A 17,375-nucleotide genomic window follows, 5' to 3' on the forward strand; every position below is an offset into this window, starting at 1 on the left:
TCAACTACTAATCAAAACCCAGTCTGAGAGAGAGAATCTAGGAATGGGCAGAATCTAAGCAGTCGCTCTTCGAAATTCAGGGCAAAGTGTTTTTCATTGCTTCTTTAATGTTTTATTTAATTTCCATCTCTTCTTTATTTTCATTTCCTTCAGTCAATAGCTGCCGCCTGCCGCAAAGAAAGAGAAAGCTGAAGGGCAATATTTACATATGTTGTAAAAATGGAATATATGCTCGCATATTTCCCTTGAATTACTATTAATCCAGGAACAAAGTTGAAGGATTTTGTAGTAATCTTGGAATCAGATATGAACTTTCAATCTGAAATCGCTAAGCTCTGAAAAAAAGTCGAGGAGTACGCGAAGCAATTTCCGACTATCGGTTTTGAGAAGGAAAAAATGAAATACAAGGACTAAGGCAAGGTTTGCCCGTTCTAAAGAAGTATGTGAACTGTTTTTGTTCCACATATTGTTGGTTTGATGTGTTGTAGAACTAATTATGGATTAGACTTTGTATTATTACTATTGTATATTATTGTTGTTTTAATGTGATAAACCCTTTAATTATATATTTTGACATTATTATTATTGTTACAATGTTATTTACTATTGTTGTTTTAATGTGGTATACTATTAATTAAACCTACATAATATTTATAAACTTTTATAATATATTTTTAATCAATTATTAATATTATATCAAATAAACCTACATAGTATTAATTATACGTTGAAATTCATTTCTAAAAATATGAATGAATAAGCATCATGAAGATTTTAAAAATAAAATAATGTATTTATAACACAGTCAACATAAATTATTAATATTATCTAAACATAAGTATGTGAATGATTTATTTAGGAGTCACATAACATAATTTTGCATAATTTGTATGTTATCTTAATTATAAGTATGTGTATAACTTAACCCCTATCGCATAATCGAATTAAGGGCTTAGGGTTTATGGTTTACTATTTATTGTTTAGGATTTAGGGTTTAGTACTTAGGGATTAAGGATTATGGTTTAGGGTTTAGAGGGTTAGAGGGTTAGGGATTAATGTTTAGGGATTAGGGATTAAGGGCTAGGTATTATGATTTAGGGTTTAAGAGTTTAGGGTTCATTACAAATACATTAAATAATCGACTTGGTACTGATTTATGAGATAAGTACAATATAATATTTTGATATTAAATGCTCAAACCCTTTATATTTATGATATTTGAACCCGAAACCTCAAAATATAACAACAATTTTAAAAAATAGTTATTAAAAATATTATCATTAGGAATATATTAAATATTTGTCATTAGATAAATATTTTTTTATTAATTTAAAATAAATATAAGAATATTTATTCAAAAATAATTTTTAACCATTTTCAATTTTTCTATTGTTTGGTTGTTTTTTCTTATTTTTTATTTTATTTTTCTACGTTGTCAAGTACTTGTGCAGTAAAAAGTTAAAAAAGAAAGAAAAAATTTAACAAAACACGTTTAATTTAATATGTGCTTAATTAAATGAGCTTTTATTTTTCTTTTAGTAATATACAATGTAACAATTGGACTTGGGCTGGTTAATTAAAAAAATTAAAATTTGAGGGTAGTTGTATTATAAAATTTTTAATATATTTTTAAAATTTTATAATCATCAATAGTGTATTTTTAATATATCTTTAATAATGTAATTTTAAAAAATCTAAAATTATAATATAACATTTTTTTCAAGCTGCTCACGAGCTTTTCGAGTCGAGTATCGAGTAGCTCGTTTCGGCTCGTTAAGAACTCGAGTCGAGCTCGAGCTCGAGCTCGAGCTCGAGTTCATTCGATCCGAGTATTTATCGAGCCTTGATCGAATCGATCTCGAGTAGCTCGCGATTTATCTCGCCTCATTTTAGAGCCCTACTCATATGTAACAATTCCTTTATCCTATATGATAACGTGTGCCAGAACATTGCTCGTTGATTAATCCTTTAGCAATGACGCTATGTTATAACAACGCTTTTCATTTAAAATTTTTAAAAACACTTATTATATTCTTTTATTTATTTTTAATATTTTAATCAAATAATATTATTCTAATCAGTTTAATTTTTAATTACTTTAAATTATTTAAATTATATTATAATATTATAATCAATTTTAATTAGTTTATATTTAATTTTTTTCGTATTTGAATTAACTCATTATAGTTTAAGAATGAAATTAGAATGTTAAAAAATGTAAGGACTAATTTAAAATAAGAGTTATAGTTTAGGGTGTTCGGGTGAGCTGGTCCGCTATTTGCTGCCCAAAATGGGAGGGTGGTCTTGGCCTCAAAGACCTCATTTGTTGAAGCCAAGCTTGTTTCCTTCTCTTGATTAGGAAGATTCTTTTGAGGGAGGTCTCGATATGGATTGCTTAGATCAATTCATATGTGCTTAATAGGGTTTCCTTCTAGCAGGTGGAGGGTCCTCAAGGTTGTAGTTGGACGTGGAAGTGCATGTTGAGTCTTAGAAGTAAAGCTGCCAATATTCAATGGTTCCTTGGTTCTTCATTCTCTTTTATTGGCCAGACTTGGGGTGAGATCAAACTTAGAAAGGAGAAGGTTCTTTTGGGAGCGTTTGGTGTGGCACCCTGCTCACATTCCCAGGAACTCGACCATAGCTTGGATGGCGGTTCTGAATATTTTACCAACTAAAAACAGGCTTATTGCTTTTGGGTTGCAGGTTGATAGCTTGTGTGTCCTCTGTAGACGTGAGATGGAGTCCCGTAACCACTTGTATTTTCAATGCGACCTCTCTAAAAAGGTTTGGGGGAGATTTTGCGCTTGTGCTATTTGAACAGGATGGTTATCTGCTGGGATTCGGAACTTGCGTGGGCTTCTAAGCTGCGGGGTAAATCCTTGTTATCTCTTGTGCTGAAGCTGGCCTGGAATAGTGCTATCTTTTTTATTTGGAGGGAACGTAATTGTAGAATTTTCTGAAATGTTGATTGTATTGTTTCGAATATTGTAGCTAGAATTAAGGAGATTGTCAGGTTAAAACTACCATTGTCTATCTAGTACTTGCATAATTCCACGTTAACAAGATGTATTACAAAAGTTAAAATTCGAACCTTAAATATAATTCAGACCAATTTCTTAAAGGTAATTCTATAAACTAATAGACTAAACATGTAATTATAACATTAAAACGCAGAATTTGGCACTTGAATGAGGAAGAAGTCATAGCCGGAGGTATTGAAGAGTAGAAGAATCAAGGGCTTTTGAGTAGTAGCTTGAGACAAAGTCTTTGATAGTAGTTTCCCTAAAAAGTGGAGGGTTTTCTTCAGATACCAATTCCTTGATTGGTCCATAAAGCCTTGAAGCATTCTCAGGTGGAAGATGTGTTCTAAAGAAACTTGCTATTGAAATTCTTGGACCTCTTTTATTTGTAAGCACTCTATGATGAACACTTTTGAATTTGTCATTGGATATTAACTGTATACAAGGGTGGGGGGAATCATAATCAATAATGATAGATGTTCGGAAAATGTTAATGCAGATGACGATATTAAAAAAACATTTTTAATTTAATAAATGTATTAAATAAATTAATCTAGCATAAAAACTACGGGTAAAGGTTTAAGAAAAATAGGAATTGTCTATATGATAAAGGAGAAAGCAATGAAGATTCTCTTGTTAAAAAAAAAAAAAAAAGATAAACAGCTCTATAAAACCTATATAATTTCTATATTATTGAGAGGGTTTTGGAATGATTAGAAATAAAAATGATTAGATTTTTTTATAATTGAGTTCAATGATTAACTTATAAATAAGCTAATTTTTAGACCAAAAGTGTAACCCACCCTTTACCAATTTTCAACACGTTTGTTTCTCATCATTTTCCTTATGTAATGTGGGTTAAATTTCCACTCCTGCCAACTTTTATTTTCTTCAAAAGTTGCCTTCTTTTCTTTGACTTTTCAATTAGATCTAAATAATTCGTAAAACTAGTAATAGTAAAATAATTCTTAGCTTCACAATAATAAAACTACTTTATATTTACATAAATTTAATCACGTTATATAATTTTATATAACTTAGAGGTCCTAGGTTCGATCAACTATATTTATAATGTGTGTATATGTCATTAATGACTAAAAACTTTATGAATATATATTATCTTATATTCACTCAGATTATTAAAAAAAAATTAAAAATCACATCAAAGAATGAAACTATAAAAACAAGGTAACATGGTAAAATTATATGTTGTGTAGGTTAAAGGTAAGGTGGGACTTGCCTGCATCATATCGCCCAAATTCAAAACAAGAGCCCCATGGATGAAGTCAACGTCAAGCCATTGATTTTGGTGGAGGACTTGAAGTCCACCGATTTGATCTTGTAAAAGCACCGTGAAGAAGCCACTATCGGTGTGGCTGCTGGTTCCCAACGTCAACTCCGGTTCTGGGCACGGCGGATAGTAATGGCCCACCATAAACAGCCCCTCACCGCATCCAATCTCTTCCATATAACCTCGCTTCAAACCCAATGCTTCCGACATCAACCCCAGCAAAGTCTGCCCTAATTTCATCACTTCATTTGAATATTCTATCAATATATCCCTGCAGATTGAGTTTGCTTCAGGCATGATTTTTAACTAAAAGATTAAAAAATAGTAATATTATTTCTAGTTAGATTTGTCCTTGTTGAATGTTGAATTTTAAAATTATTTTATTTAAAATATATTATTAGAAAAATCAACAAATAACAATATATATATTTTCTATTTTATTCTTTTTCATATTGTCCCATCTAAACAAATCTATTAATCAATTTTTAGGGTAATTTTATCGTTTTACTTTCTAAAACTATATGCTTAGTCAACAATAGATAAAAGCATTTTTAACATTTAAGTAAAAAGTTATTTTTTACTCCTATTTATTTCTAGATCATTTTAGTTAAATGTTTTGTTATGAGTAAAAAAAAAGTTTATGTGTATAGCGTTGTCAATCAAGAAACCGTCAACGCTTTCTAATAGAGTTTTTTTTTTACTTTAAAATAAAATGTTGGGACTAACTAAAATTATTATTTTATTCTAAGATAAAATATTAACTGTGTAAATAATTATTTAATCAACGTAAGGTTTGCTATTCCAAAGAAAAAAAAAGGATAAATTATATTACTTTCACTAAACTTTATTATTCCTCCTATTTCACTCATTATACTTTCAAATTTTTTAATTTACTCACTTACAATGAGAGAGAATAAATTAAAAAAAATGAAAGTACAATAAGTAAAATAGGGAAGAGAACAAATTTCATTGAGGAATGGTATAGTTTATCCAAGAAAAAAAATGTATAATAGCAGTAAACTATTACTTACCTGCAAATTATGGGCAGTTCTTGAGGAAGAGGTTGGCGAGGTGCCATAACGCAAGTCAAGGTATCCCTCCAATTGGTTGTTTCCGCCCAATAAAGATCGAAATTACTATTATAATTCACCTTTCTTGTGTAATCTCGACAATAATACTCTTTCTTAGTTTCATTCTCTTGTTCATGAAACCCTCGGATCCCATCGATCATCGCATCCAAAGTCGTCACCGGAATCCCATGGTTGATAACTTGGAAGAAACCCCATTTCTCGCATGCCTCCCCAACTGTTTCCACTATTCCGCGTCGTAAATCCGGGTCTTCGTCAAGGCGGGTCAAGTCTATGATCGGGATTCCGCCATTGATGGAGGTTAAAGGTTCCTGTTTTTGGATGTTGTTTCTCTCCAGCTTCAACTGTTGGTTGATGAAAATCTTTGGGACCTTTGATAAACCTGAATCTACGAGTCCTTTCACACCTGATTTTGTTTCATCGAAAGCTTTCAACTGGTTTTGCCTATTGTAGTTGCACCTTTCAGCTTCTTCTAAGCTTATTTCCGCCATCTTCAAGAGCACTGAGAGCCAGCGGCACCGATCCTTTATCTAAATTTGTGAAGAAAAGTTACGATGCGTTAGCGTTACGTCTCTTCTTTCTTTATTTATTTCTTCCTATACTCAAATGGCCGGCATAAATGTCCAAATGAAGTTTGCACATAAGTAATGAATCAACGGGTCGAGTACACAAATATATATAACGTTGTTATATCGAATCCCGAGCATTAAAAAGTTATAAAATGATTTTTTTTTTTGGATAATTAAATCAATAGGTAAATGTCCAAATGAAGTTTGTCGAGTTTTCGGATTATTAAAAGTTACAAAATAATAACTTCACTATTTATATGTTTTAAACTCGCCTTTTCCTGCTAAAAAAGTTCACGGCCGTCTGAGTTGGACGTTAACATGTTCATTGAAATTTGAAAAAAATCTAATCTCAAAATTGTTTGAGCTATATTTTCGTGGATCGAATATTTGTTTACATTAGATCGTAAAGCCAATTCTTGAAACCTTACGTCATTGATTTAGTACTTCAAAGAAGTCGATGCTGGTAGATGTCATTAAAATATAATTTTATCATATATCAGTAAGTTAACACCCAGCTCAGAATGTCGTTAATTTTTAACGGAAAAAGATGAGTTTGGAATATATAAATAGTTGACAAATCATTTTGTAACTTTTAATAATCATGAGAGTCAACAAAGTAATATTTAATAATTAAGATATGATTTTATAACTTTTAATAATAACATGACTCGATAAATTAATGTCATATTAGATCATTTGTGTACGTTATCCTAAATCAACGTTATTATACATTTTTTAAGAATATTTTGGTGCTATTGATAAATTAATGTTATTGATTAAGTGCGAGGTTAGGTTTGAATTTAATAATAGTGCGGTTTTAGGCACCACGATATAATATAAACTATGCACTTAGGTCAATCTTTATTCATGGATAAATAAGGTCTAAGAAACATATAGATATACATAAAATATTTTATTATGATATTTTGATCAACAATAGGTTAATTGGACCAATTAAATTTTCTAAATAATATCAAAATTTCTAATGCTCCACCAAAATATATATGCATAAAATATTGCAACACTTTGGGAAAAACATGTAATCTCTATCATAATTTATTATTTTACCATAAAATATATACATTAAACTATTACCTTGGTTCGAGAAACAAATTTCACGGTAGATTCCCTCGCCATGCTTCCAACCAGCTTCCAAGTCTTCACTACTGCCCCTTCATCTCTTGATGTAAAGGCATAGTTCTACCCAAAAAAACAACTTAGACGTGATTCCACCAAACCTACAACTTTTATCTTTTTTATCTTCAAATTTAAAAATAAAATAAAATAGGGTAAACTTTAGCACTGGTTCCTATTCTTTTGGGTTCACTTTATTTTAATCATTGGTTTTGAAAAAGGTACGTTCGAGTCACTTTTGCTTTTGATCCAACTTATTCTGATCACTTACTCGTTAATTCATATTAGTTTGATTGCGAGACACATTAGTAAAATGGTTAAATTTTAAATTGATATATAAATCTATCCCATGAAATTTAGATTGTCACAACCCTTTTTTGGAAAAAAATTAAAAAATAATTTAATGAAATTAGGGATCAAATTACAAGTTTTTAGAACTTGAAGGTTGTTTTAGAAGCTGCAGGAAATTTAGGGACCTAGCCTTGAATTTACCCATTTTCTGTTAACAGAGAAAAAATATAAAAATGATTAGGTGTTGCGGGGTGTTGAACACATGTCATCCAGAAGGGTTGCCCATGCCCTAGTCGTTTATGCTAGGGTATTGTTTAGGGTTTTATTAATTAAAATTTCATTTAAGGCATTAAATCCGCTATACACCCAATTCCTAAATCCCTACCCCCAAACCGCACACCCCCCGCCGGCCTCAGCGAATACATCGTCACCCTACCATCATAGTCGACACCACACCCTGCGTTCGACTCACCATAGTTCGGCTATGAAAAGCCTCCTTACCCCGCTTCGATAAGGGCCTCCAATTGCCATATAAAAGTTGTTGAAGCCCCGTCAAAAAACCCCAAAATCACACCATCGTATTACGACGATTGTCGCTGATCTAGCCGTCGGCTTACCTCATCGCCTACACCACCGAACTCGTTGTCGTCATGCGCTCAAAACCCGATCGAAATCATCATGTCGTCATTGCTCCACCGTTGTCACTCGTCGGTCACCATTGAAAAAGTTCAAACATTTTAAAATTTTACACTCCGCCATGTTTTGTAAAAAAATAACGCATGCACGAGACTCCCAAGGTGCCGATCCATAAGACTGGAAAATTTCACGACGAGCCGACGACCGGAGCCACCGCATACGCCGCCCCTGATCGTGGCCATCGTCTGTCAACTAGGGGAGTATGTAAACTGGCTGAACCGGTATGGACCGAGCCGAGCCGCCGAGCCGATCAAGCTGAGTCAACTCGGTTGAGTTTGCTCATAAAGAGTCAACTTGTTGATTTTTATTGACAATTGACTTTGACCAGAGTTGATCATTGACTTTGACTAAAAAGTTAAATTTTTTGAAAAGTCATATTTTATGTTTTTCGACATCTTGAGTCCGAATCTAAAGTCTGTTTTTCCAAATTCGAACTTGGTAAGTTGTTTTCACTGATTAACCTCTCGATTCAATAATTCTTTCATAATTAAGCTCCGTTTTTGATGTAATTTCTGGTGATATGTATATGAGATATTATGGAACGTTGGAATCAAGTTTGAGAGCGATCGAATAGAGTTTTTAATGTTTGACTGGTGTAGCTTAAGAATCAAGGTAATACTTTACTACCCATGCAAGCATTATGGTACATGTTGGTATTGCTAAATGCATGAAAGAATATATTTTGTCACATGTATGTAGTTAATCATCTCTAAACTCGATCCGAATATAGTAAAAAATATGTAAATTAATAAGACTCGGATGACTCTATCAGAAATTAGAATATGGTAATAAATGATTACAAGTTTAATGATTAATCAGTGCTGCGATTAACCGCATAAACATTAAATTCTGATTATTCCTGTTAAAAGTTGTAATACCAAAAATACCCGAATAAAAAATTATGAAATTGCCCTTGAGATGTAAAAATGACGTGGAGTTGCTATTGTTAGTGGATTTGATATGAGAATTGGTTTTTGACATGATAAAATTACCGATACACCTGTTAATTTCATGATTTGTTCGGAGAATCATTGATAATCAGTTCATAACCTCCGTAAAGGCTTAAAACCTAGAATTTATGATTTCGGAGCAAGTACTTGAAGACTAACACCATGGAAGTACATTTTACATCTAGATTGTTTGATATGATGGAAATAAATGACAAGTTTGAATTAAATGAAAAGATTGGACATAAGAAAATGACTAAAATACCCTTGAACTGTAAAAGACCAAAATACACTTGAAGTGTGAAATAACCTAAAATACCCCAAGCCTTGGAATGACTAAATACCCTTAAGCTCTGGAATGAATAAATCTACCTAGAATACCAGAATGATCTAAATACCCTCATGACTTGGATTAAGCAAATGCTTTTGGATAGTTTCTAAAGATATCGATGAAGCTTTAAATACTGTAACGCACCTGAGGTTTTTAGAGTATGACTTAAGTAGGTCGATTATCCCTAATACTATTACAATACATGAACTAAATAAATACTGTTTAATTACCTGTTCTTCTCCCCATGATCCATACAAAGATGGTTCTGAAGGTGATCAGTTAGATTATGCAGTGCAGCCAATTTTAAGAAATGAATATTCGTGAAGTTTACCTACCTACATAATTGATAGAAGTCACCTTTGATGGGAATTGTTTAGTGCGATTGGAATTATGTAAATCGCTGCATACCCTTATTAAATGTGTAGACACCCATTTTTGTCTAGGTTTTAATTGTTTATTATTAATTATTATCATTACTATTTTTATTATTAATATTATTTTATTATGATTTTCAGGTTACAAAACTGGTCCAAATTATAGATCCAAAAATACAAGACCCAGAGCCTAAACAATAGCCCAAACCAAATTACAACAAGCAGGCCCAAACTGAAAGCCCAAGATGGAACAACCCAACAACTGGGTTTCTAACTTCTCACAAAGCCGCCCATTGCCCTCAGTCGTTAGATCTTACCTTGATCCAACGATCTAAATGAGATTGTAGGAACCTTAGGGTTTCATCATAACCCTAGGGCTATGCCTTACCACCGCCAAGCCCGATGTCGAGTAGCCCCGCCGCCACTACTCTCGCTGCAACACCGACCACCGACGCTTCAATCTGTCGCCAACAAATCAATCAGGCCACTTGGAAGACAAATAAAATAGTAAAAAAATAATTTTAAATATTTTTTACTCATATAAAATAAGAACACAACCCTAAAACATCAGATTCAAGGCTGACATCAAGTAAAATCACTCGACAACAAGAGTACAGAGAGATGATAACATGCAATAGAGAAAGCACTATAAAAGAGAAGATTCGAACGGAGAGAGAGATGAGTGAGGAACCAGTTTAAGAAAAAAAAAAGAACAACAAAATAGAGGGGGAATTCGAACCAAACATGGGTGAAAAACCAAAAAACCGAACAAAAAAGGGATTCGATCAATAAATAAAGGGGGTTTTCAGCCATAAAAAGAAAAAGAGAAAACCGAGAGGGAAAGGAGAAGGCTCACCTACCTCGACGCTCGCCGGTCATCTCGAGGGTTGTCGGAGTCAAAGAAACCAAAGAGATTTTACTAGATCTACGACTCTAGGAACTCTTTCTGGTTAAATGAAGCTCGGATTCTTAATCAGGGTAAGAAGACGCTTCAAACGATATCTTCTTCTCTATTCTACGACTTCGATGGACGACGGTTGTCACCAGTCAACGACGGCCGTCGTGGCAGAGGCCCACCGGATTCTGGAAAATCATGGCCTCTGGTTGAAGTTCCTGAGAGCGCTCTCTATCTCTCTCTCCCCTTTAGGCTAAAAGAAAATGAAGCAAATTAGGGGAAGGTCGATTTTTGGCTTTGTTTCAGGCATATATATGATGTACAAAATGTGCATTTTGTTGTTTGGGGTAAATTTCGTTTCAGGCCTTCAGGCTTTGTAAATTTCTATTTTAGTCATTATTTATAAATTAATCATTTTTATTTCGAACCTCATATTATTTAAATATTCATTTTGGTCACCTTGTTGTTTGTCGTGTATTTTGCTAATATTTGAATCTGACCATGATCTTTATGAATTTTTTATTTTAGTCACTATTTTGTATGGATGCCTTTAAGTAAAATTATTATTTATCCCTCCATGTTTCTGGTTTATTTTATTTTAGTCCCAAATACCATTTATGGGTTTATTGTGTTTCTAATGCTTGTATTGTATAAGATTCGCATTCTGCACCATGGGTTTTGCTTTGTTTACATTTATGTTAGTGAAATTGTGTCTCTTATGACTTAGTCCCTATTTTTTTAGCCTTATTGTGGTCATTACTATTATGTGTTTAAATAATTTAATTCTTGCATAATTTGATTTCGATTACTTTTCATTTTTCTCATGAATGTATATTTATATATGTTTTTTTATTTATGTACGTATGTATTATATCATATTATATGTGTGTATATATTTATTTAATATTTCTTAACCCTTGTATATTTATGTATATATTATTAATTTTTATTTTATTTTGTTCGATATTATTTATTTATTTTATTTTATGAAATGCACAATTGTTATTATTTTTTTATCTCTTGTACTTGATGTTAATATTTTTTTATTTTATTCGAATATTCTTTTATAGACAACAAATAGATGGGATAACCTTCCCATTGGAGGATGTGTGAATCCTAAGATTTCTTTTCAAAATAAAAGGATTTTCCCTATTAATTAATTTGAAACAAATTAATCAATATTCAATAAATGGATCATAATTTAATTTTTATATTTGAATTTATAATTTCCACCATTTACGATAATATATAAGCGACTAAGTACCAATTTTGGGCGTCGTAGGGGTGTTTATCCTTCCCCACGCATAATCGACTTCCGGATCATTAAAAATGAATTTTTGGGAAACACATACCAATTTTTATCTTTTAAATGATTTTTTTGAATTGTTTAAAATATGTTTTTAGGTATTCGACCAATCTAACCAAAAGGTCGATGGCGACTCCTATTCAAACTAATTCAAAATCCCAATTTTTTGTATTAAAGTCATAATTGCTTTTTTTAATATAATTTTTATAAAAAAAATGGTTATGACAGCTTGGCGACTCCGCTGGGAAATTTAGAGAGTTAGGTTGTCAGTCACTTATACATTATCGTTGTGGTGGAAATTATGAGCTTGAGTCTATATTTAACTTATTATCCATTTATTGAAGTTTTTCTAAATTCTTTATTTTTATCATACTAACGTTTTAATTTATGTTCTAAGATGTGTTAAAGCTTCTGCCAAGACTTTTTTAGTCAAAGGTTTGTGTGTTCCTCATCACACACCTCACGTGCATTTGTATGACATAAGATCTATACTCGAGCTTCGTCCCAAGTAAGTAGGGGTGAACGTTTTACTCTCATAAGAATTTATTCTTTGTATGAGTCTTAGCAAATAACCTCTGGGGTACACATACCTTATATCTTCTTAGGGATTTATTCCTCGTATGAGTATAAGGAAGTGAACCCCCTTGAATTGAACTCGATCTATTTATACCTGTAATGGGTTAGGATTAAGGGTTTGGTAGCCCAAAGGGGTACCAGGAACAAGGATAATTTGAGTACTTTTTCCTGTTAGAGTCGAAACCATACATATAGTGAACCGTAGAATGGTCACCCTAGGTAGAGCCATACAGAGCTTCTGTTCGTTAGTAGGTACCAAAATAAGTGTACACGAAGGAGGAACGACTCTAAACCTTTACATTTAGCTTTAAATTCATAAAATAGATTTCTTTTCGAATGAAAGCTACAAACTAGATATCATGCGGTTAGGAATAATTTCTTGAAAATAAAGCATGTCAGGTAGAAAACATGTCTGGGTAGGATTATTGTTTAATAAAAGCATGCTTGGGCAGATATCATGATTGGGTAGATGTTATATGTATCTTTAAATAACATATTTTAACTTTATTGATTATCTTGCATGTACTAACTCATTTTTCTCTTTTTATGTCATTTTCACATTTTTTTTGCATTGCATTTCATCATCATAACATAATGTGAAAATGTTGATCCGCAAGTTGATATTTAACTGAAAATTTTCACAAGGAGATATAAAAGTTTTCAATCAAGTAGTCGCGTACACAGACATGCACTGATGCCTAAAAGAAGTTCAAAGAGTACAATAAGGAAACTTGCTCGAAGATCATGCAACATTCGAGATTGGAAAGATAATTCAATGATCTGAAAAGTAATCCAGTGGTAGAGTCTTATCTACGATCGTTCCATCGCTAATCACCAAGGAATGACGTGTGACTTCAGCACTGCAGGGGCATTAATTGAGATAGGCTATATAGCGCTTGAGTGCCATAATTTTCAAAGATGAAGCTCTAAGACGAAACATCGACCCATTTCAGACTCAGCTTACAAGCGAAAGCATGTCTGTAAATGGACTATTTTGTAAAGTAAAGACTTTTATCTCTGATGAAAAATATTCTATGATATTCATCATTGGGATCAACATTTTTTGCATCTGCATTTGTATATTTACATTATGCACTGCATTTATTTAAACATTTTCACATACATCATTCATGAAAACTGGTGATTAATTCATGGAGAATTCGATGAAAGTGGTCCTAATCATGTGACATAATAGAAGCAAATTTTGAAAAATTGAAGGAAGAACTGCAAGAGAATTTACAGAGAATGCAATGAGATTGGGAAGCTAAATTAGAGCAATCACAAAAGGCTACCATAGACCTCATCTTGCAAACCCAAGCCAACATGGTCGATCAGATTGTTGAGAAATTGGCTGGGTTCAATCAAGAAAAAGGCAAAAAACATGCATTTTCATTCATGGAAACGTCTGAGTGTGTGATGGTATAGGCTAATCCACGACTACTCATTTCACCCGAGAGGCTTCCAATCTATCAAACAAGCTTCTCTGCCACTAAGACTCAAGCAACTATGTTAGATCCTCATGATAACTCTACTGATCACAATATGTCCAATCCTGATGAGATAGAAGATGCCAAGAATGATATCCCAGAGAACTTAAAAAATTGGTGCAGAGGGACATTCAAAAGAATGAGAGGACAAAGCTCTCATAATGAAATTGATGCAAGTGAATTAGTCTTGGTTCCTGACTTAGTGCTCCTGCCCAAATTCAAAGTGCCCGATTTTGAAAAGTACAACGAAACCAGTTGCCCTACTGCCCATCTCACAATGTTTATTCGAATGATGACTGGATACAAAAAAAATGATCAGATGTTGATGCCACATGCAACTATCACATAGGAAGTTCAGGACATTCCACTGAGAATTGTGGGGTATTGAAGCTAAAGGTCCAGAATATGATTGATTCGGGGGCATAGATATTCGAAGAATGATGGGGCATTCTAATGCTAGTCAAGTAAAGATCTTTGCATCTACCAGGAAGCTTTTTTTAATAGCATTAAGAGCATTGTTTTGTTTAAACTCGTTTTTTGTTCTATCTTTAATATTTGATTAAATATTTTTAGATCTTTTAATGATTGAATTTATGATACATTCTAAGGTTAAATAATTGAACGAGAGTTTTAATCTTGTAGTTCTTTGAATATCGAATGAATTACAAATTCTTTGAATTCTTCAAGAATTATAGATTTTTGACATATGGAAAGATTAGACCTTTCTTATCCTGTATAAAACCAAAAATAAAACCTCCCGATTCTTTACCCGGAATATTTCATGGTCACTACCAAAAGACCAAATTTTGACATTTCCTCTCTTTGAGACTTTTAAATATTGCCTTTATCTTTTTCGAGACACAAAAAGTCATACCCTTACCTTTCGTTGAGCCAATAAAGCCACACCATCGTCTTCTTAGAAGAAAAACTGGCATTTTTTCTTCCAATAAAATCTAAAAGCAATGAGTACAAGATGTTTACTTGAACAATAATGGTTCTACATGGGAAACAAGATGGAGCATCTCGAATCAACTTCCTGAAGATGAGCCTGAACAATTGAGATATGTTGTATGCATGAAGTAGAAAAAAAGGAAATTAATTTGAAATAATTCTATCATACATTAATTACATTGTTTTCAGGTGAATAAAAGTTAATCCTGAAAATCTATCTCCCTGAGGATGCCTCTTCTGTAAGGACTTCCGTGTATGAAATGATGAATGACTTTCTTTCATTTATCCCTTCACAAAAGGAAAAAATATATCCCTTGTTGTCTCAATTTGAGCATGAATTATTTTTCTTCTAATTCAACCCTAACCAAGGATCACACTCCACACTGGGGACAAGGCGATGAAAATCTGCTCACATGAGTGAAGACCCTCAATTTATGTCATTGTGAAATAAAGTGCAAAATAAAAAAGAACCACAAAGTAGATCAAATGCAAAGTACGGAGATCAAATCTAGTCGAGAACAATGAAAAAAGTTCAAAATACAAGAAATAAAGAGGACAAGAAGGCATTCAAATCAATTGAACTATTAAACTCATCAAATAAAGAAAACAAGAAGCACATGAAAAGAGTCCCTCTATTCAAATGATGCATCGAGCTTCAAACCATAAGGTTGATCAAGTACAATCGTTTGAAAGACCCAATTCACCACAAGATCATGGAATATCAAGAGAAGATAAAAGATACATACGAGCTTATATTCAAATTAAGCAAGACAAGATTAAAGACAACAGAATGAATTGATCCTTGGTTCAATAACCCTTAAATATTTATTTGGGCCTATTTATCCCTTTCTTTCACAACCGTGAACCATAGCCTATGTTACATGCCTAAAAGTCCATTCTAATCATACATGGATTTCTAAACAGAAGAGACTATATTTAGATTTCATCCCACCCATTAGGATTAATCTTTATTTTACAAAAGGTTTTCTAAAATCTTTAATGCATGATAGAGAAAAAGTGACAAAAAGGGGTTCAAGATGTAAAATTTTGAATAATGTCTTGAAACCAAAGGAGGATTCGAGTTGAAAGCCTGAAAAAGGTGGCTCGACTATAAAGATCGTGCAAATGTTGTATAAGAGGCTATCTCACAAATCCCTTGACAAGACATTGCACAACCCGAATGTGTTCATTAGAGTTGAGAATTGGAAAACACTTATAGTAGATGAGCATAGAAACTACTTCATCAAATCATCGAACATCAAAGAAACTAGAATGTCAAACCTTTGACCAAAGATAATAACCTGAGACATATCATCCTTTCCTTACTTAATCCTACCTCAAAGATAGCATTAATCTTGACACTTGTCAAATAGATATAATTTTTTTGAAGGATTAAAAGTGTAATTAATTCTTTGATATCCAATGAACTCTTGTTTTATGATTTGTTTCAATTATGAAACCTAGAAAATGGCAATATTTTTTTCAAAACTTTTTATTAAACATTTTTCAAAATTCTTTTAATTGATATTTTTCAAAATTTTAAAAATAAAAGAAGAAGAAAAACATTTTCAAACAAGACAATCTCTCTGGAGTATACTTTGATAATTGACACGTGTCTCTCAGACACAAAGCTCAAGCTTAGAATCAATATTGGAGCAAGAAATGATAAATATAGGGGCATTTTTTATGGCTCCTATCATTCTAGAATACAAGACCATTGAATTGAGCATAGATTTATTTTCAATGAGGCAGGAAGGTATGAAGACTGAAAATGGAAAAGCAGAGACAGTGGAGCTCATTATATATGATTGTTTTGTCCATTATCACAACATACAGTTGCATTATTCTGGTGATTTCCATGTAAGCCAAAACTTCCCACCTATATTTCCACTAAGCTTTGCTCTTTGGTGTCCTTGCAATGCTATACAAAAGCTCTTAACACTATGCAAAGAGCTTCCCTAGTTAAAAAATCTAGATAAAAGCCACGTGAAAGGATGAATAAGTTACCGAATGTTTTACGAACCAATAACTATGGCGCTAAACCAATGTTGTGATCATGTGGTATTTCCATAAATTCTAATTTCACCCAAGATGAAGTTTGTCTTCTACAACTCCCAAGGTTAAAAGTGAGGAATGGTGAAGATTTCTTTCCACGAAATGGACGATGAAATTTTAATAGCAAGAAACCAGTGGAGCCAACTAAGATTGAACGATGGGTTGTTGTTAACTTCTCGACACGATGTGATACAAGTAGCCTTGTTTGATATTTGATTAGATGTGAAGACATGGAAGAAAATAGGATAGACCCTCCCTTTGATGTGTTTCAAGAGTTCAATCAGAACATGCATTGCTCTCTTGTTGTTGAGTGGATAAAATGTTTGAGGACATCCAATATAAACTTCCTGGAGCTCCACAGTTC

General features: G+C 32.7%; 1 protein-coding gene across 1 annotated transcript; it reads right to left on the reverse strand.

The window, feature by feature from the left end:
• Positions 1-3,189: 3,189 nt before the first annotated feature.
• On the reverse strand, positions 3,190-5,955 carry LOC120145812 (deacetoxyvindoline 4-hydroxylase-like). The gene is made up of 3 exons (XM_039159537.1): positions 5,343-5,955; positions 4,261-4,582; positions 3,190-3,455 (listed from the first exon to the last, which is right to left on the reverse strand). The coding sequence occupies exons 1-3, from the start codon at positions 5,888-5,890 to the stop codon at positions 3,201-3,203; spliced, it is 1,125 nt and encodes a 374-aa protein (XP_039015468.1). The 5' UTR covers positions 5,891-5,955; the 3' UTR covers positions 3,190-3,200.
• Between the last annotated feature and the right edge of the window lie 11,420 nt (positions 5,956-17,375).

The sequence above is a fragment of the Hibiscus syriacus genome, unplaced genomic scaffold (genome assembly GCF_006381635.1).
Source record: "Hibiscus syriacus cultivar Baekdansim isolate YM2019G1 unplaced genomic scaffold, ASM638163v2 tig00110895_pilon, whole genome shotgun sequence".
In the NCBI taxonomy this organism is placed as follows: Eukaryota; Viridiplantae; Streptophyta; class Magnoliopsida; order Malvales; family Malvaceae; genus Hibiscus; species Hibiscus syriacus.

What these genes read in the sequence shown, in the direction of transcription:
- LOC120145812 (XM_039159537.1), bottom strand. Translation starts at nt 5,890, where the DNA reads ATGGCGGAAATAAGCTTAGAAGAAGCTGAAAGGTGCAACTACAATAGG. An exon ending in GAACTGCCCATAATTTGCAG is followed by an intron (nt 4,583 to 5,342) that starts GTAAGTAATAGT and finishes CTCAATCTGCAG; the next exon opens with GGATATATTGATAGAATATT. An exon ending in ATTTGGGCGATATGATGCAG is followed by an intron (nt 3,456 to 4,260) that starts GCAAGTCCCACC and finishes CCTTGTATACAG; the next exon opens with TTAATATCCAATGACAAATT.